This window comes from Salmo salar, chromosome 18 (assembly GCF_965601325.2).
Source record: "Salmo salar chromosome 18, fSalSal1, whole genome shotgun sequence".
In the NCBI taxonomy this organism is placed as follows: domain Eukaryota; kingdom Metazoa; phylum Chordata; class Actinopteri; order Salmoniformes; family Salmonidae; genus Salmo; species Salmo salar.
The window spans coordinates 33,218,957-33,244,748 of NC_138308.1; the positions used below are offsets into that span (position 1 = coordinate 33,218,957).

General features: G+C 42.9%; 1 protein-coding gene across 2 annotated transcripts in view; it reads left to right on the forward strand.

The window, feature by feature from the left end:
- Nucleotides 1-25,792, forward strand: part of LOC106595966 (solute carrier family 35 member F3) — a 204,806-nt gene that overhangs the window by 164,771 nt on the left and 14,243 nt on the right. For both annotated transcript variants that reach the window (XM_045701037.2, XM_045701038.2), the window contains 2 exons: nucleotides 18,828-18,936; nucleotides 19,304-19,414. In XM_045701037.2, coding sequence (XP_045556993.1) covers nucleotides 18,828-18,936; nucleotides 19,304-19,414 — 220 coding nt within the window. The remainder of the gene's footprint in view (nucleotides 1-18,827; nucleotides 18,937-19,303; nucleotides 19,415-25,792) is intronic.

Below are 25,792 nucleotides of genomic sequence, written 5' to 3' on the forward strand. Positions count from 1 at the left end.
GAGTAACAGTACATAACTACCTAACTGACCAGGACTAACAGTACATAACTACCTAACTGACCAGGAGTAACAGTACATAACTACCTAACTGACCAGGACTAACGGTACATAACTACCTAACTGACCAGGACTAACGGTACATAACTACCTAACTGACCAGGAGTAACGGTACATAACTACCTAACTGACCAGGAGTAACAGTACATAACTACCTAACTGACCAGGAGTAACAGTACATAACTACCTAACTGACCAGGAGTAACAGTACAGAACTACCTAACTGACCAGGACTAACAGTACATAACTACCTAACTGACCAGGAGTAACAGTACATAACTACCTAACTGACCAGGACTAACAGTACATAACTACCTAACTGACCAGGACTAACGGTACATAACTATCTAACTGACCAGTACTAACAGTACATAACTACCTAACTGTCCAGGAGTAACAGTACATAACTACCTAACTGACCAGGACTAACAGTACATAACTACCTAACTGACCAGGAGCCACAATACATAACTACCTAACTGACCAGGACTAACAGTACATAACTACCTAACTGACCAGGAGTAACAGTACATAACTACCTAACTGACCAGGAGCTACAATACATAACTACCTAACTGACCAGGAGTAACAGTACATAACTACCTAACTGACCAGGACTAACAGTACATAACTACCTAACTGACCAGGAGCTACAATACCTAACTACCTAACTGACCAGGAGCTACAATACCTAACTACCTAACTGACCAGGAGCTACAATACATAACTACCTAACTGACCAGGACTAACAGTACATAACTACCTAACTGACCAGGAGTAACAGTACATAACTACCTAACTGACCAGGAGTAACAGTACATAACTACCTAACTGACCAGGACTAACAGTACATAACTACCTAACTGACCAGGACTAACAGTACATAACTACCTAACTGACCAGGAGTAACAGTACATAACTACCTAACTGACCAGCAGTAACAGTACATAACTACCTAACTGACCAGGACTAACAGTACATAACTACCTAACTGACCAGGAGTAACAGTACATAACTACCTAACTGACCAGGACTAACAGTACATAACTACATAACTGACCAGGAGTAACAGTACATAACTACCTAACTGACCAGGACTAACGGTACATAACTACCTAACTGACCAGGACTAACAGTACATAACTACCTAACTGACCAGGAGTAACAGTACATAACTACCTAACTGACCAGGACTAACAGTACATAACTACCTAACTGACCAGGAGTAACAGTACATAACTACCTAACTGACCAGGACTAACAGTACATAACTACCTAACTGACCAGGAGTAACAGTACATAACTACCTAACTGACCAGGACTAACAGTACATAACTACCTAACTGACCAGGAGTAACAGTACATAACTACCTAACTGACCAGGACTAACGGTACATAACTACCTAACTGACCAGGACTAACGGTACATAACTACCTAACTGACCAGGACTAACAGTACATAACTACCTAACTGACCAGGACTAACAGTACATAACTACCTAACTGACCAGGACTAACAGTACATAACTACCTAACTGACCAGGACTAACAGTACATAACTACCTTACTGACCAGGACTAACAGTACATAACTACCTAACTGACCAGGACTAACGGTACATAACTACCTAACTGACCAGTACTAACAGTACATAACTACCTAACTGTCCAGGAGTAACAGTACATAACTACCTAACTGACCAGGACTAACAGTACATAACTACCTAACTGACCAGGAGCCACAATACATAACTACCTAACTGACCAGGACTAACAGTACATAACTACCTAACTGACCAGGAGTAACAGTACATAACTACCTAACTGACCAGGACTAACAGTACATAACTACCTAACTGACCAGGAGCTACAATCCCTAACTACCTAACTGACCAGGGTTAACAGTACATAACTACCTAACTGACCAGGAGTAACAGTACATAACTACCTAACTGACCAGGAGTAACAGTACATAACTACCTAACTGACCAGGACTAACAGTACATAACTACCTAACTGACCAGGACTAACAGTACATAACTACCTAACTGACCAGCAGTAACAGTACATAACTACCTAACTGACCAGGACTAACAGTACATAACTACCTAACTGACCAGGAGTAACAGTACATAACTACCTAACTGACCAGGACTAACAGTACATAACTACCTAACTGACCAGGAGCTACAATACCTAACTACCTAACTGACCAGGAGTAACAGTACATAACTACCTAACTGACCAGGAGTAACAGTACATAACTACCTAACTGACCAGGACTAACAGTACATAACTACCTAACTGATCAGGACTAACAGTACATAACTACCTAACTGACCAGGAGTAACAGTACATAACTGCCTAACTGACCAGGAGTAACAGTACATAACTACCTAACTGACCAGGACTAACAGTACATAACTACCTAACTGACCAGGAGTAACAGTACATAACTGCCTAACTGACCAGGACTAACAGTACATAACTACCTAACTGACCAGGACTAACAGTACATAACTGCCTAACTGACCAGGACTAACAGTACATAACTACCTAACTGATCAGGACTAACAGTACATAACTACCTAACTGACCAGGAGTAACAGTACATAACTACCTAACTGACCAGGAGTAACAGTACATAACTACCTAACTGACCAGGACTAACAGTACATAACTACCTAACTGACCAGGAGTAACAGTACATAACTACCTAACTGACCAGGACTAACAGTACATAACTACCTAACTGACCAGGACTAACAGTACATAACTACCTAACTGACCAGGACTAACAGTACATAACTACCTAACTGACCAGGACTAACAGTACATAACGACCTAACTGATCAGCACTAACAGTACATAACTACCTAACTGACCCGGAGCTACAATACCTAACTACCTAACTGACCAGGAGTAACAGTACATAACTACCTAACTGACCAGGAGTAACAGGACATAACTGCATAACTGACCAGGACTAACAGTACATAACTAGCTAACTGACCAGGAGCTACAATACCTAACTACCTAACTGACCAGGACTAACAGTACATACCTACCTAACTGACCAGGAGTAACAGTACATAACTACCTAACTGACCAGGAGTAACAGTACATAACTACCTAACTGACCAGGAGTAACAGTACATAACTACCTAACTGACCAGGAGTAACAGTACATAACTACCTAACTGACCAGGAGTAACAGTACATAACTACCTAACTGACCAGGAGTAACAGTACATAACTACCTAACTGACCAGGAGTAACAGTACATAACTACCTAACTGACCAGTACTAACAGTACATAACTACCTAACTGACCAGGACTAACAGTACATAACTACCTAACTTTACCAGGAGCTACAATACCTAACTACCTAACTGACCAGGAGTAACAGTACATAACTACCTAACTCACCAGGACTAACAGTACATAACTACCTAACTGACCAGGACTAACGGTACATAACTACCTAACTGACCAGGAGTAACAGTACATAACTACCTAACTGACCAGGACTAACAGTACATAACTACCTAACTGACCAGGAGTAACAGTACATAACTACCTAACTGACCAGGAGTAACAGTACATAACTACCTAACTGACCATGAGTAACAGTACATAACTACCTAACTGACCAGGAGTAACAGTACATAACTACCTAACTGACCAGGAGTAACAGTACATAACTACCTAACTGACCAGGACTAACAGTACATAACTACCTAACTGACCAGGACTAACAGTACATAACTACCTAACTGACCAGGAGTAACAGTACATAACTCCCTAACTGACCAGGACTAACAGTACATAACTACCTTACTGACCAGGACTAACAGTACATAACTACCTAACTGACCAGGAGTAACGGTACATAACTACCTAACTGACCAGGACTAACAGTACATAACTACCTAACTGACCAGGACTAACGGTACATAACTACCTAACTGACCAGGAGTAACAGTACATAACTACCTAACTGACCAAGAGCTACAATACCTAACTACCTAACTGACCAGGACTAACAGTACATAACTACCTAACTGACCAGGAGCTAACAGTACATAACTACCTAACTGACCAGGAGTAACAGTACATAACTACCTAACTGACCAGGAGCTAACAGTACATAACTACCTAACTGACCAGGAGCTACAGTACATAACTACCTAACTGACCAGGACTAACAGTACATAACTACCTAACTGACCAAGAGCTACAATACATAACTACCTAACTGACCAGGAGTAACAGTACATAACTACCTAACTGACCAAGAGCTACAATACATAACTACATAACTGACCAGGAGTAACAGTACATAACTACCTAACTGACCAAGAGCTACAATACATAACTACCTAACTGACCAGGAGTAACAGTACATAACTACCTAACTGACCAAGAGCTACAATACATAACTACCTAACTGACCAGGAGTAACAGTACATAACTACCTAACTGACCAGGAGCTACAATACCTAACTACCTAACTGACCAGGAGTAACAGTACATAACTACCTGTTTGTATAGTGCTGTTTGTGGCCAGCCTAGAAATTTAATTACCCTTGAGGAGTCAAACAGTCAAACTTCAGAGGTCTGAGAGGCTTTGATCTGCAGTTTTCAACCTCCTGGTGTCTGAACGGCTGGCCAGGCCACTCTGGCAGATAGCCTAAACCTGGAGGCTCAAGCTACAGTAGCTACCTCACCTGGCATTGTTCAGTTCAGTAATTGATGTGTCAGTAAGATTGTCTAGGTGCAATATAATTGTCTGGTTGGCAGCCTGGATGGGACCAGGACAGGAATGGAGAACTGGCAGCTTGGATGGGCCTGGACCAGAAATGAACCAGGAGCTCCAGTAACTCCTTACCAGTTCACATACCAGCCTTTATGTTTACCTTTAAGGTATACTTTGGGATTTTGGCAACTAGGTCCTTTATCTACTTTTTGATCTACAGCACAGTGACTGTAAGTCTATGGGTATTACATTTTTTACATTTTAGTCATTTAGCAGACGCTCTTATCCAGAGCAACTTACAGTAGTGAATGCATACATTTCATACATTTTTTTCCCCCTGTACTGGTCCCCCGTGGGAATCAAACCCACAACCTTGGTGTTGCAAACACCATGCTCTACCAACTGAGCCACACGGGTATCTGCTAGCATGCTAGAATGCCAATAGTGTGCAAAGCTGTCATCAAGGCAAATGGTGGCTACTTTGTAGAAGAAGAATCTAAAATCTAAAATCTATTTGATTTGTTTAACACATTTTTGTTTACTACATGATTCCATATGTGTTATTTCATAGTTTTGATGTCTTCACTATTATTCTACAATGTACAAAATAGTAAAAATAAAGCAAAACCCTTGAATGAGTAGGTGTGTCCAAACATTTGACTGCTACTGTATGTCATGACGTTGGCCTGTGGGTAAGGTTTATGACCCCCCCCCCATAAATACCTTTCTCCCTTCCCCTCTCTGAATCTACTGAAGGACTTGAATAGCCTGTGTTAAATATAGAGAGTCTGGGAACATCAAACAAATGGGGAAAGGTACCACATATTTTGTTAATAAAACCAGTTGGAAATATGCTTGGGAACGTAATGAGTATGTATGTCAGTTCGGTTGTCATCTGAGACATTATGACTGATGACAGGACGACATAAACTGTATCTGAGAAAGTATACGCCCTCTAGTTATCAGAGTCACATGGAATTGTTATGCAATTGAAATGTTTGATATTGAAAATGTTTGTTAGGAGATGAAATGTAATTTTAGCTTCCGAATGAGAGATTTGGGTTTTCATAAGGAAAGTGCCCTGCTCGATCAGTGGCCCAACCCTGTGAAGAGACAGGGTTATAAACGATGAAACACCTCCCTCCCCCTCTCCACTATATAATCCTTTGACGAAAAGATAACCGTTGGTTCCAGTACGGGAGGTCTGCAGCCTCTACGTTAGAAGGACACACATGTCAAGTACAGAACTAAGCCAACCTCGGCGTGAGCTCTGGTATGAACTGGTATGAACTTTGAGCTTATTCACTACAGAAGTGCTACTTCCTAGCCATTGAGTTAGCAGCGGCCGCTGCTAACGTGGGTTAGGAAAGGACGGACGACGGATCCAGTCTAACAACCAGACGAAGATACCACCACGTATCCAATGGACCACCATTGACATTCTTCCGAAAACAGGGAGATCTGTTGGCCAACCCGGCCAGCATCTATGACCAATCTACCGAAGCGCAGCTCAGAGTAAATATTTATTGCATTTTCCTTTTCCAAATGGGCGGTAATTTAGAATGCATAAGATAATGTATTTACGATAGCATAGCTGATGTTTCTGTGTTCCTAAATCTTCCCGCTCTTTCATTCAAGCCCAACCCCCTTTCCTTTGTGTAACCAGCTTTCATACAGGTTCCGTCCACCAGGACGTTTTCTGTATGACATCATTGTATTCTGTGTATTTGTAATTCTGTGTGATTAGTTAGGTATTTAGTAAATAAATAATTAAACCCAATTTTACAGTGCCTTCTCCACTTGTTAGCAGAGTATACTCTGCTTCCTAAGAATTTAACATTGTTCAATGATCCGAAAAGTGTCTGAACAGACATTTTTGGCGCACCCTGTGTGGACTCTAAAACTAAGACGCACGTTGGGTCAATTTGATAATAACATATTGGAGCCCCCATGCGAGGAATCTAAAATAGGATGAAGCTTTTATTTTGATTCAGCATATATAAAATTGAAAAGCAGATTACATAATATACCAAGTTGATTATATACATTATGGGAATTGTAGACTGGAATTATTGGTGCGTGTGTGTTCCGGAGAATAGCCTCCGTGTTGTGCTCTGACGTAGTCAGTGGGTAGCATAAACTATACATGTATGTATGATGGCTGATAAAGCTATCTGAGAAATAGCGCGTTTGGCCAAACGCTAAGTATTTCTGCCTCTCGCGTTTCAGACGCGTGTTGGCTAGGTCATTATTAATTTCTCGAGCGAGGACAAAGAGCCAGCCGATTGAAATTTAGGAGAGATTAGCTTGACCAGCGATAAGTATCTCTCTGTCTCTCGCGTTTCGATGCGAGTAGACCACGGTGCATTTCGTTGTTTCCCGCGAGTTCCGGTTAAAACATCGTCAAATATCGCCGAAAAGTGTTTGAACATAATACGTTATAAGTAAAACCTTTCCCTTGCCAAGGGAATCCTATGTTGAGCACTTTTCAGGCATCAAGTAGCATTAGCTTGCTCGAGATGCTAAGCTAACAAAAGGTAAAACAGCCATTTTGTTTGTGCCACATGGTAATTCATCCGACTTGAGTTGATTTCAGCGTGTGCCAGCAGGGACCTTTGAAGAGTCACCAGTACTTTCCTTCCAGAATAATTAGTCAGGTGACACTCAAGTCGTTACTCGTGATATCCAGACGGATATCGATGTCTTATTCAATTGAACTAATAAGTGAAATTGCCAGATTTACATTCTCAAGTTTAAATCATATCCAAATTGATGAGTTTTCTAAATGAGACATTGTAATCTTTTTCCACATTAACCTAGATGAATAAACCTCTCAGGTTAATTCAAGTTTAAATCCCAAATAGCCTATACAGGTTTGATTTATCATTAAAATTGATCAATCAGTAAAATTTGGTTTTTGCAAAACCCATTCAGTAATCCAGTACTGACAGAAGTCCCGCCCCCGCGGGAATCCCATGTGGCTTCGGCCCAAGGAAGAAGTGTACCATAGTGGGAAGTGCTCCCAACATTTAATCTACTGTTTACACTTATGATATCCAATCAATGGAGATTGTATGGATTATCATCTCATTCAATTTAATAAGTTAAATTGTTGAACATACCTTAATGTTCTTGCAATCAAATGAGACACTTTTAAACTTCCCATATTAACCTGGATGAAGCAACCTCTCAGGTTAATTCAAGATTAATACCCAGATAGCCTACCCAGGTAGGATTAATCATTGGCATTGATTAATTAATTCAATTTGCTTTTGCAAATTCATTCACGTCCAACTTCCACATTACTGGTACAGTACTGATGGTTCGTCAACATCTATAAATAGATTAAACTTGTCTTTGCAGCTTCCAATGAATTCCAAACCCAAACATTGAAAAAAAATAGGAACATTTTTCCTCTAAATTTTTCTAATAATGTGCAAGCTACCAAAGGAGGTGGTCACCACTCCTCCGCTAATTAGTGAACCTCCACCCATAAAAGGATTGATCTCTGACCTCAGCAGTGATACCAACCCTAATTATGCCATTAGAAAAACAACAGCCGAAATTGCAAACGCTCTCCAAAATCAACCATCAAATACAGGCTTTGTGACTGTTCTCTCCACTTTAGCACTTATGTATCGCCATCAAAGGTTGGCATCGGTCCAATACCACAGTGCACAGCTGAAGCACGTGCAAGACATGGCTAACATGAGGGCACAGGTGGAGAGAACTGAGCAACTATTGACAAAAGCAGGAAATGAAAACATTCTGCTAGTCGAGGAACTGCGTTTGAAATCGGAACAATTAAAAGTAATTGCAAATACTTATGACGATGAACGAGCACAAACTCTCCAACAAAATCGTCATCTGCAGGAACAACTCGATTTAGCCAAAACTAAATGCGATGTAGTCCACGCCAAACTAGATAAATCTGTCGAGTTATCTACAAACAGGAACGCGCAATTTGATAACATGCAGGCAGTTTTGTTGAACGTTACTCAAGGTAACAATGTTCTACTCCAAATTCGGCAGACCAAAGACGATCAGTTGATGAACACAATGACAAAGTTGGATGACAAATCAGCAGAACTTATTGAAGTCGCTGACCAAATGAATGATGAGAGAACTCAGGTGATGAGGATGGAAATATTGATTTCTAAGCAAGCAAAGGAAATCTCATCACTGAATCTCTCGCTCCGTACTCAAGACCTCTATCTGCAAACCATGACAGATAAGTTTGAGACCGAAAGGAGCAGAGGTGACACTCACGTGTCCAAAATCGGTACTCTAAGCGCTCAAGTGGACTCTGCAATGCAGCAGAAGACCACCCTTAGGTACCATCTGGAGGAAGTCCAGAATGGTCACGCTCTACAGCATGACTACCCATCCAAGCAACCGGAGTCCGGTACTCAAAGGAGTGAAGACGATAGGCTTCAGACATTGCCTCCATCATGTGCCCCTCAGTTTTCTCCTCTTGGCCATTCGGCACTGAGTAATATGGAGCCTCTTGGCCAACAAAGCCAAAGCTTGGCTTTTCCTCTTGGCCTGTCGGCCCCAATTTCTCCACAGGATGAAGCCAACCCTCTCCGCCCGCTTGGCGCGGAATACCTTGACAAACTCGTCAAGAATTTCCCCACCTTTGACCCCGTTCCAGGTCAGCCAAACGATACTGAGACGTTCCTAGCTGACATAGAGGACGCGTTGGGTGGCTACCCGAATGCTACGGGTTCTGACAGGGTTTATCTATTGAAGCGAACGTCGAATAGACACGTGACGAGGTTCATTCGCCTACAACAGCAACACGTGCTAAATGACTACGCTAAACTTGCCACAGCTTTGAAATTAGAATTCAGTGGTTCTGCGACTCGCAAACACGATAGCTCACTGGCTAACACGGTCAAACAAGCTCGGAACGAACACCCACAAGCTTTCTATCATAGGCTTCGTTCAGCTTACTTTGGCCTACTCACGGAAACAGGAATGGAAGAGCTGTTACCATTCAAACAAATGTTTCTGTCGAACATGTATCCCACCTTCATTACCTACTTGGGCCCTGCAGCCCACGTTGGCTTGCCTATCTTACAACTCAGAGAGCTTGCAAGCACAGCTTTTGAGGCATCAAAAGCTCGCAACACTAAGAGCCCTGACCACTCGGTTTTGAAGTTTGACCAGGAGCACTCACTCCAGTTAGAGGGTGCATTATCAGGTATTGGAGCGTCGAGAGATGACGCACCACAACAGTTTCTACCACGAAACCATGATTCCAATAACCGCCGCGGTCGAAATAACTGTAAAGTACGTCGCCTTCAAAACGACTACCGCTACAATCGACCTGTTCGCTACGTTCCTGCACCCAACCCACACAAAGTGTCAGAGCACAAGGGTAACAAAGGGTTGAAGGACGATCAAAACGTAGACCAATGTTCTCCAGAAGTCCCACTACGGGAAGAACTAAAGCGAGAACAATTTGAGAAAAGGGTAAAAGATAAGTCACAAGGACTAGACGGGGAATTACCGGACACCAGGTCCGCAGAAATTAACACCCATAACAAGGACGTTAAAGTTCAAATTCCTCCCTCTCTCATTCAAGACCCTATCCAGGGCCCGCTTGATCAAGAAACAAGCCCCCGGGCTTTGTCTGTAGACTCTGATACAAAAGTTGCGAAGAAAAAGGTCAAACGCTTCGTTAAAGCCAAGCCCACTCAAAATCGGAAAAGTCAATCTGCTTCCACCTTGAACAGAAATGGCACATCACGTCGTTGCGAACGACCACTCTACTTTGTGGGGAATATGTCCACTAACCACGAATCTAAACGGCCATACCTGGAAACAGTCCTGGAGGACTGCTTAACTTGTCATGCGCTAATTGATTCAGGTGCGACCATATCACTCATCTCTCAAACATTGTTTGATGATCTCAAAAGGGCTTTGAAGCCAACTAAAAGTGGAACGATGCGACACTACACTTCGAGGGGTCACTCAGACTACCTCGCCTCTCACATTGAGAGTCATGCTGAAACTACACTTCCAGGACGTATCGCTCGTTCACCCTGTGTATGTTACCAGCCTCGAAACTGTAACCCTGCTACTTGGAGCAGACTTGATGGATCGGTTACTCCCATTGATGGATTGGAAAACCAACCAGGTATGGTCACAGGCCACAGTGCCTTCTCCACTGACCACACTGTCTTCCCCTAACGCTAGCTGCAATGCAGTCATTCACGAGGGGTATCTGTCGAAAGCACCCCTTTGGGAAAAGACGTTTAGAAACCTCTTGGTACAAAATCCGATCCACGGAGATAGTACGATATCTCGACACATTCCATCAGCCAACCTGATTGACCATTCTTTTCATGATTTCGAGCCAGCTGTCTCTGTGAATAAGCAACTTCCCTCCTCCTTGCAGTCGTGCAATACGATAGTTGAGATGAACTTCCCTTGCCCTTCGGACACTTCCGCAAGCACTGCGGCCGTCTCAGCAAGAAAAACATTGATGTGCAGAGTACACTCTGCTTCCGATGATACACCTTCTGCTTTGTTGGGGACTGTCACCCCTTACAATGACACTAATGGCGTCAGTCCAGCAACTGACCCGATGACTCCCACTGGTGAAACACTTTGCGATATCACAGACCGATATCCTCGTCTCAGTTTGCAGGTACTGAAGAGGTTGCCACACGCGGACGCGGTGGTGACTGACAGACCTCGACAGCCACTGAGGGTGTTGAAGCACAAACACCAGGAGATTTGGTTGAAAGGTTACAGCCATTCTCATAATAACGCGGCCACGGACAACTCGTACATAGGGTCCAACCTTTTCGTTTGCGCCTCGGACACCAACACCACCCGCTGGTGGGGGGGTCCCGAGACACAAAGGGGGGGAATAGTAGCCCAGACCCATGATGAGCCTCATCGAGGCCGGTGGGGGGGGTCGAGACTACGGACAACACCGTACGAGGCTGCCAGAGCATAAATCAAATCTAGTTGTAAACTCCCCTATGAGAACAGTGAGGAGCAGACAGGCCCCTAGACGGGGATTATCTTAGAACACGTCTAAGATAGTACTGAGGTGTACCACACTGGTCGTAAAGGAAGTCCAATGGACTTGTCCACCTCCAAAACAAATGGCAACAATAATCATTCCTTGCCATGTGTAGGTTCAACTACAATACAACTAGTAATATGCTCCAATCATGTATTCCGGTAGATAATATTTCAGAATAAATCGGTAGGACAACTGGACCCCTTGAATACCAGTACCAATACCACAGTCAGTCCAGCAACACTCAGTAAGAGGATTAGAAACCTCACAAGTTAAATTGCTATTGATAATAGCGACATAGGAGTCACTCAGAGTGCAACACGGGGAAGGGAATCTCCATTGCACTCTTCCAATGGTTAACACATGCCACTAATAAATAGAACCCTCCGTTCAGGAGAAAATTATTAGAAGTCATGAACCATGATCACACCACGTACGACTGGTCTAATACTTAGAGTACTTCCGTCGTGAGGTTAGCTCCTCCGGGGATAACATAGCTATGAAATTGACTTCATACCTACTGCCACTACAATAGTGGAAGACACAGTGACTTGTAGAAAACTACTACAGACTCCCTTGACACCAATTCTGACTGACCTCCAGGCATTGACCTGAAAATTACCTGACTACGTCAGACTCATTCTGAACAAGTTGTAATCTGCCAGGATACTTGGTTTTCTTCCCTTGACATGCGCGATTGTGTAAGCATAAATGCACATGCACAACGGAACATCCAATTAGGATTTATGCTAGGATCACTTAAGGGTCCAAGCAAAATACCAGCCTTAGTAAAGTTGAACATTTACTTCTAGGCCTTTGACTCTACAGCACTCACCAGTTTTCTAACCAGAAGTCCATAGGTCATCCTGTAGACTGCCCAAAACTAGTGCCTTACAGCTGTAGACTTATCATATAGTTGTCAACTTAGGATAGTACCCTAAGCGCCACCCCGCAAATTAGGAAAGCCCTAGATATGACATTAGACAATGCCATGATAGGGTCATTTTGCCAAGACCATGGACGTAGATAGAATACAGTCCAATTAGATGATTAAGGTGGCATAACTATATTTTGTTTTGTTTATGCTTTCATTCATTTTGTTTCATTTTCTTCGGCACATAGAAAGTGATAGAGCCATAAACAACTCCCCCATACAACCATCAGTTAGTGCCACAACGCCGCTCATTTGGGGGGAAATGTAATGATATATTTCATGAGTGTGTGTGCGTTGTTAACATCTGCCTAAGTTACTGCCCAGATATTCCAGTCTGGACGACCAGACGACGGGTCTGGAACGGCGATCCCAATCCGGACATCCGCTGCCGAGCCATGGAACGGACTTCTTCATTTGCAGAGACCCTACCCGGGTCGACCACCAGAGGGGGGACTGCAATAGCAACCACCAACTGGACATCTACTGCCCAGCCTTGGAGCAGATTTTTTCATTTGCAGACACCCTACCCGGGTCGACCGCCAGATGGGGACCACAACGATGATCCACAACTAGGACAACCCACGTTCATTTTTATGTTGGGTTATAACATGCAGGTTAATCGCAAGATTGAACCCAACATGGGGGGACTGTCATGACGTTGGCCTGTGGGTAAGGTTTATGACCCCCCCCCCATAAATACCTTTCTCCCTTCCCCTCTCTGAATCTACTGAAGGACTTGAATAGCCTGTGTTAAATATAGAGAGTCTGGGAACATCAAACAAATGGGGAAAGGTACCACATATTTTGTTAATAAAACCAGTTGGAAATATGCTTGGGAACGTAATGAGTATGTATGTCAGTTCGGTTGTCATCTGAGACATTATGACTGATGACAGGACGACATAAACTGTATCTGAGAAAGTATACGCCCTCTAGTTATCAGAGTCACATGGAATTGTTATGCAATTGAAATGTTTGATATTGAAAATGTTTGTTAGGAGATGAAATGTAATTTTAGCTTCCGAATGAGAGATTTGGGTTTTCATAAGGAAAGTGCCCTGCTCGATCAGTGGCCCAACCCTGTGAAGAGACAGGGGTTATAAACGATGAAACACCTCCCTCCCCCTCTCCACTATATAATCCTTTGACGAAAAGATAACCGTTGGTTCCAGTACGGGAGGTCTGCAGCCTCTACGTTAGAAGGACACACATGTCAAGTACAGAACTAAGCCAACCTCGGCGTGAGCTCTGGTATGAACTGGTATGAACTTTGAGCTTATTCACTACAGAAGTGCTACTTCCTAGCCATTGAGTTAGCAGCGGCCGCTGCTAACGTGGGTTAGGAAAGGACGGACGACGGATCCAGTCTAACAACCAGACGAAGATACCACCACGTATCCAATGGACCACCATTGACATTCTTCCGAAAACAGGGAGATCTGTTGGCCAACCCGGCCAGCATCTACGACCAATCTACCGAAGTGCAGCTCAGAGTAAATATTTATTGCATTTTCCTTTTCCAAATGGGCGGTAATTTAGAATGCATAAGATAATGTATTTACGATAGCATAGCTGCTGTTTCTCTGTTCCTAAATCTTCCCGCTCTTTCATTCAAGCCCAACCCCCTTTCCTTTGTGTAACCAGCCGTCATATCTGTTCCGTCTACCGGGACGTTTTCTGTATGACATCATTGTATTCTGTGTATTTGTAATTCTGTGTGATTAGTTAGGTATTTAGTAAATAAATAATTAAACCCAATTTTGTATTGCTGATTCAACTTGTTAGCCAGGGTTCGTAAAGATAGCCAAGAACTTACAACTTTCATTATGAGACTGAAAATAAAACAAGGGTTAATATTGACTGCTATCGATGTAAAATATTACAAAGTATTTTAAGAGTTTATTCGGAAGATAACAGCTCTATAAACGTTCTTCCGTGGTGCCCCGACTTTCTAGTTAATTACATGTACATGATTAGCTTAATCAGGTAATATTAATTACAGAGAAATCATTTTATAAGTTAGCATGTCATATCACTTAATCCGGCATAGCCAAAGACACGACATGTATATATGTCTTATTTTACATATCGATACTTGGAGTCAAAATATAATTTTAAACTGGGTGGTTTGAACCCTGAATGCTGATTGTCTGACAGCCGTATACCACGGGTATGACAAAACATTTGTTTTTCCTGCTCTAATTATGTTGGTAACCAGTTTATAATAGCAATAAGGCACTTCGGGGGTTTGTGGTATATGGTCAATATACCACGGCTAAGGGCTGTATCCAGGCACTAAGAACAGCCCTTAGCAGTGGTATATTGGCCATACAACACACACCCTTATTGCTTAAATATAATATCATCCAAAATAATATTGTGATATTTAACTGTATCGATTTCCCCTATCACTAGCATAGACTATGAATACTAACACTAGTGTTGTGTACTAAAATGTGATTGTGTTTGTTTACATGTGTTTGTGCTGTGTGACCTTGTGTTTGTTTGTTTGTCTGTGTTTGTACATATACAGTTGAAGTCAGAAGTTTACATACACCTTAGTCAAATACATTTAAACTAATTGTTCACAATTCCTGACTTTTAATCCTAGTAAAAAGTCCCTGTCTTAGGTCAGTTAGGATCACCACTTTATTTTAAGAATGTGAAATGTCAGAATAATAGTAGAGAGAATGTCAGGTGGTGGGTGTAGCTGGTGCATGAAGTCAGGCGCAGGAGAGCCGGGATGAGTGGACAACGCTCTTTACTTGAGAAAATAGCACAAAGTAACAAAACCAATGTGCGAACAATAAAGGTTGCCATACAACACGGGTGAACACAGCACCCGGAACAAACCAGCCGGAAACGTACCGACCTTAACAATAAACAATCACACACAAAGACATGGGGGAAACAGAGGGTTAAATACATGACCAGTAATTGGGAAATGAAAACCAGGTTTGTGGGAAACATAGACAAAACCAATGGAAAATGAAAAGTGGATCGGCGATGGCTAGAAGACCGGCAACGTCGACCGCCGAGCCCCGCCCGAACAAGGAGAGGAACCGACTTCGGCGGAAGTCATGACAGAGAATTATTTATTTCAGCTTTTATTTCTTTCATCACATTCCCAGTTGGTCAAACGTTTCGGGCAGCCTTCCACAAGCTTCCCACTCACTATAAGTTGGGTGAATTTGGGCCCATTCCTCCTGACAGAGCTGGTGTAACTGAGTCAGGTTTGTAGGCCTCCTTGCTCGCACATGCTTTTTCAGTTCTGCCCACAAACTTTCTATAGGATTGAGGTCAGGGCTTTGTGATGGCCACTCCAATACCTTGACTTTGTTGTCCTTAAGCCATTTTTCCACAACTTTGGAAGTATGCTTGGGGTCATTGTCAATTTGGAAGACCCATTTGCGACCAAGCTTTAACTTCCTGACTGATGTCTTGAGATGTTGCTTCAATATATCCACATCATTTTCCTTCCTCGTAATGCCATCTATTTTGTGAAGTGCACCAGTCCCTCCTGCAGCAAAGCACCCCCACAACATGATGCTGTCACCCCCGTGCTTCACAGTTGGGATGGTGTTCTTCGGCTTGCAAGCCTCCCCCTTTTTCCTCCAAACATAATGATGGTCATTATGGCCAAACAGTTCTATTTTTGTTTCATCAGACCAGAGGACATTTCTCCTAAAAGTACGATCTTTGTCCCCATGTGCAGTTGCAAACTGTAGTCTGGCTTTTTTATGGTGGTTTTGGAGCAGTGGCTTCTTCCTTGCTGTGTGGCCTTTCAGGTTATGTCGATATAGGACTCGTTTTACTGTGGATATAGATACTTTTGTACCTGTTTCCTCCAGCATCTTCACACGGTCCTTTGCTGTTGTTCTGGGATTGATTTGCACTTTTTCGCAAAGTACATTCATCTCTAGGAGACAGAACTTGTCTCCTTCCTGAGCGGTATGATGGCTGTGTGGTCCCATGGTGTTTATGCTTGCATACTATTGTTTGTACAGATGAATGTGGTACCTTCAGGCGTTTGGAAATTGCTCCCAATCAGACTTGTGGAGGTCTACTATTTTTTTTCTGAGGTCTTGGCTGATTTCATTTGATTTTCCCATGATGTCAAGTAAAGAGGCACTGAGTTTGAAGGTAGGCCTTGAAATATATCCACAGGTGCACCTCCAATTGACTCAAATGATGGCAATTAGCCTATCAGAAGCTTCTAAAGCCATGACATAATTTTCTGGAATTTTCCAAGCTGTTTAAAGGCACATTCAACTTTGTGTCAACTTCTGACCCACTGGAATTGTGATACAGTGAATAATAAGTGAAATAATCTGTCTGTAAACAATTGTTGGAAAAATTACTTGTGTCATGCACAAAGTAGATGTCCTAACCAACTTGCCAAAACTATAGTTTGTTAAGTGGGACACTAGCGTCCCACCTGCAGGACACACTATTCAACAGCCAGTGAAATAGCAGTGCGGCAAATTCAAAACAACAGAAATCTCATGATTCAAATTTCTCAAACATACAACTATTATATCCCATTTTAAAGATACACTCCTCGTTAATCCAACCACATTGTCCGATTTCAAAAAGGCTTTACGGCGAAAGCATAACATTAGATTATGTTAGGACAGCGCTTAGACAAGAAAAACCACACAGCCATTTTCCAAGCAAGGAGAGGCGTCACAAAAAACAGAAATACAGCTAAAATTAATCACTAACCTTTGATGATCTTCATCAGATGGCACTTTATGTTACACAATACATGTATGTTTTGCTCGATAAAGTTCATATTTTTATCCAAAAACCCCATTTTACATTGGCGTGTAATGTTCAGAAATGTTTTGCCTCCCAAAACTTCCAGTGAATGAGCACATCAATTTACAGAAATACTCATCATAAACATTGATAAAATATTCAACTGTTATTCAAAGAATTATAGATACACTTCTCCTTAATGCAACCGCTGTGTCAGATTTCAAAAAAGCTTTACGGCGAAAGCAAATTTTGCAATAATCTGAGTACAGCGCTTAAATATCAAAACAAGCCATACAGATACCCGCCATTTTGGAGTCAACAAAAATGACATTATAAATATTCACTTACCTTTGATGATCTTCATCGGAATGCACTCCCAGGAATCCCAGTTCCAGAATAAATGTTTGTTTTGTTCGATAAAGTTCATCTTTATGTCCAAATACCAGCATTTTTTTCGCGCGTTAGGTTCACTATTCCAAATGCAAGGCACGCACTTACTAAGTCGAGACGAAAAGTCAAAAAAGTTACACTACAGTTTGTAGAAACATGTCAAACGATATATGGAATTAATCTTTAGGATGTTTTTATCATAAATCTTCCATAATATTCCAACCGGACGATTCCTTTATCTTCAAAAAAGAAAAGGAACACAGCTAACTCTCACGTGAGGGCGCGCCATTGAGCTCATGTCATTTTCTCTGTCATCTGATTCCAATGGCTCTTATTCTCTCCCCAGTCACAGTAGAAGCATGAAACAATGTTCTTAAGACTGTTGACATCTAGTGGAAGCCTTAGGAAGTGCAAAATGACCCCATTGACACTGTATACTGGATAGGGAATCACTTGAAAAACTACAAACCTCAGATTTCCACACTTCCTGGTTGGATTTTTTTCTCAGGTTTTTGCCTGCCATATGGGTTCTGTTATACTCACAGACATCATTCAAACAGTTTTAGAAACTTCAGAGTGTTTTCTATCCAAATCTACTAATAATATGCATATCCTACCTTCTGGGCCTGAGAAGCAGGCAGTTTACTACGGGCACGCTTTTCATCCGGACGTCAAAATACTGCCCCCTACCCCGATGAAGTTAACAAGAAATTTGTGAAGTGGTTGAAAAACGAGTTTTAATGACTCTAACCTAAGTGTATGTAAACTTCCGACTTCAACTGTACATGTACCTGTGTGCTGTGCACGTGTGTCTGTTTTTGTGTGCGTGTGTGCGTGCGTGCGTGCATGCCTGTGGGTGTTCATCTGTGTGTGTTCCTCTCTAGGGAGTGTTGTCGGTTCTTCGGGGACGACGGGCTGACAGCCAAGGTGTTCTTCACGAAGGTGGCTCCGTTTGGCTTGTTGTGGATCCTCACTAACTACCTGTACCTTCAGGTACTGTGCTGCTTTCCCCATCCTGGGGGGGGGTGTGTGTGTGTGTGTGTGTGTGTGTGTGTGTGTGTGTGTGTGTGTGTGTGTGTGTGTGTGTGTGTGTGTGTGTGTGTGTGTGTGTGTGTGTGTGTGTGTGTGTCAGGTTAGGGACTGTGACAGTATTGTATAGTGCCTGCAAGTGTAACAGGTGTCACTGTGCTAGCTTAGCGGTATAGCTTCCTTCTCCATCCCTGTCCCCTTACTGGACTCAAACTATTGATCCTCTGCTTCAAAAACACACGTAGCCAACTACACCACCGAAAATCTAGCAATTGGGCGAAGCAGGTGGAGTCATTTTAAGCTGTGGCATGTAATCTTGTCTCTAACACAGGCCCTGAGGAAGATCAACACTACAGACGTGTCAGCTCTGTTCTGCTGCAACAAGGCCTTCGTATTCCTGCTCTCTTGGATCGTACTGAGAGACCGCTTCATGGGCGTCAGGGTGAGTTACAGTGTGTGTGTGTGTGTGTGTGCGTGCGTGCGTGCGTGCGTGTGTGTGTGCGTGCGTGCGATGCACAAAGTCTGTCAGGAGATGTCCAAGGAACCTACGAAGAGATAACATTCTGACTGGAGATTCCTCCAGGTGCAGTGAGGGAAACAAATATTTGATCCCCTGCTGATTTTGTACGTTTGCCCACTGACAAAGAAATGAAATGTTATAAATTGATTTGCATTTTAATGAGGGAAATAAGTATTTGTAAAGTGACTATGCATAGATAATAAACAGTAGCAGCAGTGTAAAAACAAAGAGGGAACGGTGATCAGGGGGGAGAGGGAAAGGGATAGAGGAGAGTGATAGGAGGGAGGGAGTTGATTTATCAGGTACTGTAGGTACCTCATACATTCACCCCCCTTAAGGAGAACATGCAGGCAGACCAAAGAGAGAGGCAGTACCTGCCAACCATCTGACCTCTGTGATTGCCAACAAGGGTTTTGCCACCAAGTACTAAGTCATGCTTTGCAGAGGGATCAAATACTATTTCCCTCATTAAAATGCAAATCAATTTATAACATTTTTGACATGCGTTTTTCTGGATTTTTTTGTTGTTATTCTGTCTCTTACTGTTCAAATAAACCTACCATTAAAATTATAGACTGATCATTTCTTTGTCAGTGGGCAAACGTACAAAATCAGCAGGGGATCAAATACTTTTTTCCCTCACTGTATGAGTAGATAAGAGTTCATTTCAGGGCTAGATAAAAATGTATCCTAAATTAAGACCACAGACTCAGTGTCAGTTGGACTAGCTAGGTCCTACCTAATTAAGACCACAGACTCAGTGTCAGTTGGACTAGCTAGGTCCTACCTAATTAAGACCACAGACTCAATGTCAGTTGGACTAGCTAGGTCCTACCTAATTAAGACCACAGACTCAGTGTCAGTTGGACTAGCTAGGTCCTACCTAATTAAATTAGAGCAGACAGTAATTAACTGTGTGTCCTGGATTCCCTGTTTTAGTGGGCTTTAACCTGGATGAACCAGAGGCTAATGGCTCCCTGCTTCCCAGACTCTGACACTTCCTTTATACTAAAAACGATATTGGGTTGGAGGCTAGTTTGCATCACAAATGGCACCCTATTTCCTTTATAGTGCACTATTTTTGAGCTCTTTGGGCCCTGGTCAGAAGTAGTACTACATAAAAGAGTTGAAGGCATGGGGAACTGATCTGGGTTCAGAAGAGTTGAGGGCAAGGAGAGCTGACCTGGGTTCAGAAGAGTTGAGGGCATGGGGAACTGATCTGGGTTCAAAAGAGTTGAAGGCATGGGGAACTGATCTGGGTTCAGAAGAGTTGAGGGCAAGGAGAGCTGACCTGGGTTCAGAAGAGGAGGGCGTGGGGAACTGACCTGGGTTCAGAAGAGTTGAGGGCATGGGGAGCTGACCTGGGTTCAGAAGAGTTGAGGGCATGGGGAACTGATCTGGGTTCAAAAGAGTTGAGGGCATGGGGAACTGATCTGGGTTCAGAAGAGTTGGGGGCATGGGGAACTGATCTGGGTTCAGAAGGGTTGAGGGCATGGGGAACTGACCTGGGTTCAGAAGAGTTGAGGGCATGGGGAACTGACCTGGGTTCAGAAGAGTTGAGGGCATGGGGAGCTGACCTGGGTTCAGAAGAGTTGAGGGCATGGGGAGCTGACCTGGGTTCAGAAGAGTTGGGGGCATGGGGAACTGACCTGGGTTCAGAAGAGTTGAGGGCATGGGGAACTGACCTGGGTTCAGAAGAGTTGGGGACATGGGGAGCTGACCTGGGTTCAAATACTATTTTAAGTATTTTAAATACTGTTGACAGTTTTGGGACTATTTCATTAAGCCTGGTAAACTCAATCAAGTTGTGGGCATTCAGAAGATAACCTGTACTGCAATGCAGAAAAAAACATTTGCTTTCAAGTGAATGTAACTGCTCCGTCAGGGCTGGGGGATAGTTCATTAAGGGTCATTGTTAGATAATTGTTAATGAACTTGGACCTCGGTGTCACTCTGGGAGAGAGTTTGTCAAATGAACAAAGGTATTCTGAAATGTAGCTATCAGTAAGTTGCTGGATACAGTGCCTTGCAAAAATATTCACCCCCCTTGGCATTTTTCCTATTTTGTTGCATTACAACCTGTAATTTAAATAGATTTTTATTTGGATTTCCTGTAATGGACATACACAATATAGTCCAAATTGGTGAAGTGAAATTCAAAAAATAACTTATTTCAAAAAATTCTAAAGAATTAAAAACTGAAAGGTGGTGCGTGCATATATATTCACCCCCTTTGCTATGAAGCCCCTAAATAAAATCTGGTGCAACCAATTACCTTCAAAAGTCACATAATTAGTTAAATAAAGTCCATCTGTTCTGAAAGGCCCCAGAGTCTGCAACACCACTAAGCAGGGGGCACCACCAAGCAAGCGGCACTATGAAGACCAAGGAGCTCTCCAAACAGGTCAGGGACAAAGTTGTGGAGAAGTACAGATCAGGGTTGGGTTATAAAAAAATATCAGAAACTTTGAACATCACACGGAGCACCATTAATTAAACTAAGAGTGGCCATAAAAAAGCCATTGCTTAAAGAAAAAAATAAGCAAACATGTTTGGTGTTTGCCAAATGGCATGTGGGAGACTCCCCAAACATATGAAAGAAGGTACTCTGGTGAGATGAGACTAAAACTGAGCTATTTGGCCATCAAGGAAAACGCTATGTCTGGCGCAAACCCAACACTTCTCATCACCCCGAGTACACCATCCCCACAGTGAAGCATGGTGGTGGCCGCATCATGCTGTGGGGATATTTTTAATCGGCAGGGACTGGGAAACTGGTCAGAATTGAAGGAATGATGGATGGCGCTAAATACAGGGAAATTCTTGAGGGAAACTTGTTTCAGTTTTCCAGAGATTTGAGACTGGGATGGAAGTTCACCTTCCAGCAGGACAATGACCGTAAGTATACTGCTAAAGCAACACTCGAGTGGTTTAACGGGAAACATTTAAATGTCTTGGAATGGCCTAGTCAAAGCCCAGACCTCAATACAATTGAGAACCTGTGGTATGACTTAAAGATTGTTTATCACCAGCGGAACCCATCCAACTTGAAAGAGCTGGAGCAGTTTTGCCTTGAAGAATGGGCAAAAATCCCAGTGGCTAGATGTGCCAAGCTTATAGAGACACACCCCAAGATACATACAGCTGTAATTGCTGCAAAAGGTGGCTCTACAAAGTATTGACTTTGGGGGGGTGAATAGTTATGCACGCTCAAGTTTTCTGTTTTATTGTCTTATTTCTTGTTTGATTCACAATAAAACATATTTTGCATCTTCAAAGTGGTAGGCATGTTGTGTAAATGAAAGGATACAAACACCCCAAAAATCTATTTTCATTCCAGGTTGTAAGGCAACAAAATAGGAAAAATGCCAAGGGGGTGAATATTTTCGCAAGCCACTGTAGAACCAAGCTAAGGATGTCCTGGCTGGCTGAGAGTTCCCTTCTCTCTGCAGTGGTACTGAAAAGCCTAATGTGGAAACTGAAGTGTGTCCTTGTAATGACATTATTTATATATGATCTTCTGAACTGGAACTGTTACCTCTCAGAGAAATAGAGAAGACAGGAAGGAGTCTTGATGTAGAGCGGGATTCCCGGGTCGCCATCGGGACCCGACAGAGAAGTGTGCGGCGTGGTCGGAATGGTTCATGCTGCTGGTCAGAAAGACAAATTCGGGATAAAAATATTATTTTATTCCCGCAAATTATTGTATAATAGTTGTATTGCAGTATGCAATCTCACAGGAGTGGGCTCAAACTCATTTGAAGCAGCCCAGACAAAAAATCACGGTAAGAAAAATGATGTCCCGCACTGACCTCTGTCTCTGTAGCCTACATTTAGAACTCCCTGACTAGGTCCCAGGCAGTCCCCGTAGAAAGACTGATTTAGCATCAGGTCCCCCTGGCCATATAATCCTATTCATTACGATCTCAAAGGTCAAACTGATCCTAGATCAGCCCTCTTATATGTATTCATCGTCTTGGAACGCCTTACAAAATACTTTTCAACTGGAAGAACTTGTACCAATTGGTATTTTTAAATCACTGATGAATGATCTTGAGTCTGATTCCCTGACCTGTCAATGTTTTTAATTTGCTGTTTTTGATTTGGTTATACTCTTGTGAATTCTATGGTTTTTACTAGATTACTTGTAATTTTTCATGTTGTTTGTCTGTAATTTTTGTAATGACTTGGTGCTGCCTGTCTTGGCCAGGACGCTCTTGAAAAAGAGATTTTAAATCTCAATGAGCCCTTCCTGGTTAAATAAATGTTTAATAATAAAATAAAATACACTCTGAGACGTTTTATAAATACAAGTTCAGGTCTCTCTTGCAAAATATGTTTGATCTCACTGTGACTAATCCGGATAAATGAATGAATGTGTGTATGTATGTACTGTTTGTCTGAATAACTGGAGGGAAGATCTGGAAGGAAAACACCTAATCAGAATGTCTCTCTCTCTCTTTCTCTCTCTCTCTCTCTCTCTCTTTCTCTCTCTCTCTCTCTCTCTCTCTTTCTCTCTCTCTCTCTCTCTCTCTCTTTCTCTCTCTCTCTTTCTCTCTCTCTCTCTTTCTCTCTCTCTCTCTCTCTCTATCTCTCTCTCTCTCTTTCTCTCTCTCCCTTTCTTTCTCTCTCTGTCTCTTTCGCTCTCGCTCTCCCCATCTTTCACCCCCTCTCTCTCCCCCATGTCTCCCCCATGTCTCCTCTCTTTCTCTCTCTCTCTCTCTCTCTCTCGCTCTCGCTCTCTCCCTCTCACCATCTTTCACCCCCTCTCTCTCCCCCATGTCTCCTCTCTTTCTCTCTCTCTCGCTCTCTCTCTCTCTCTCCCCCATCTTTCACCCCCTCTCTCACACTCTCTCCCCATCTTTCACTCTCTCTCTCACACTCGCTCTCTCCCCATCTTTCACCCTCTCTCTCCCCCATCTCTCCCCCATGTCTCCTCTCTCTCTCTCTCTCTCTCTCTCTCTCTCTCTCTCTCTCTCTCTCTCTCTCACTCTCCTCATCTTTCTCTCCTTCTGTCTCCCCCATCTCTCCCCATCTCTCCCCATGACTCCTGTCTCTCTCTCTCTCTCTCTCTCTCTCTCTCTCTCCCTCTCTCACACTCTCTCTCGCTCTCACTCTCCTCATCTTTCTCTCCCTCTCTCTCACCCATCTCTCTCCCATGACTCCCCTGTCTCTTTCTCTCTTTCTCTCTCTTGCACACTCTCTCTCTCTCACTCTCCCCATCATTCTCACCCTCTCTCCCCCATCTCTCCCCCATGTCTCCTCTCTCTCTCTTTCTCTCTTTCTCTCTCCCTCTCTCTAATTCTCTCTCCCTCCTCCCTCCTGTCATTCCCTCTCTCTCTCTTACTCTCTCTCTCTGACTGTTGATGGGTATTGCAGTGTTTTGATGTCTGCAGTAATGCGGAGGATCTTGGATGGGCTTTCCTTCATATGAAAATGAAGAGAGAAGGGGAGAGGCTGGGGAGAGTCCAATCATCCCTTTGAAGTATGACAGTGTTCTGGTACTTAGCTTGGGCTATTTCATGGGTGAGGTGGGTGGATAGTTGTCAGTAGGAGAATGGTTTATAAGGGATGGCATCTGTCCCATACTGTACCTACTGTGCCTTCAGAAAGTATTTATACCTCTTGACTTATTCTACATTTTGTTGTGTTACAGCCTTTATTCTAATCCACACATAGACATGGCTAATTATTGCATTGCAAAAAATTATTTTATCCATTTTAGAATAAGGCTGTAACATAACAAAATGTAGAAAACGTCAGGAGGTCTGAATACTTTCAAAATGCACTGCATGTGGGATGTGACACCATTCCACCATGAGAAACAACATCATTTGGTGATTTGTTGATGGTGGGAAACGCTGTCTCAGGCGCCTGCTCCAGAATCTCCCGTAACGGTTCATTTGGGATTAGATCTGGTGACTGAGACGGCCATGGCATATGGTTTACATCGTTTTCATGTTCACCATTCAGTGACCACTCGTGCCCTGTGGATGGGGGCGTTGTCATCCTATGGGGGCATAGCCACGGTAGACAAAATAATGGCCAAAGTAATGGCCCTAAACATGATGCTTAATTAACTCAGGAACCACACCTGGGTTGAAGCACCTGCTTTCAATACACTTTGTATCCCTCATTTACTCACGTGTTTCCTTTATTTTGGCAGTTACATGTATATCTCTGAGTATATTGTATCTCAGAGTCCTGTATCTCTCTCCTGTAGTTTTATGTTGTTATGGAGAGGTGTGAGAGTAACCCTGCCTAGGCTTTTAGCTCAGCAAGCTAGCACACGAGACCCAC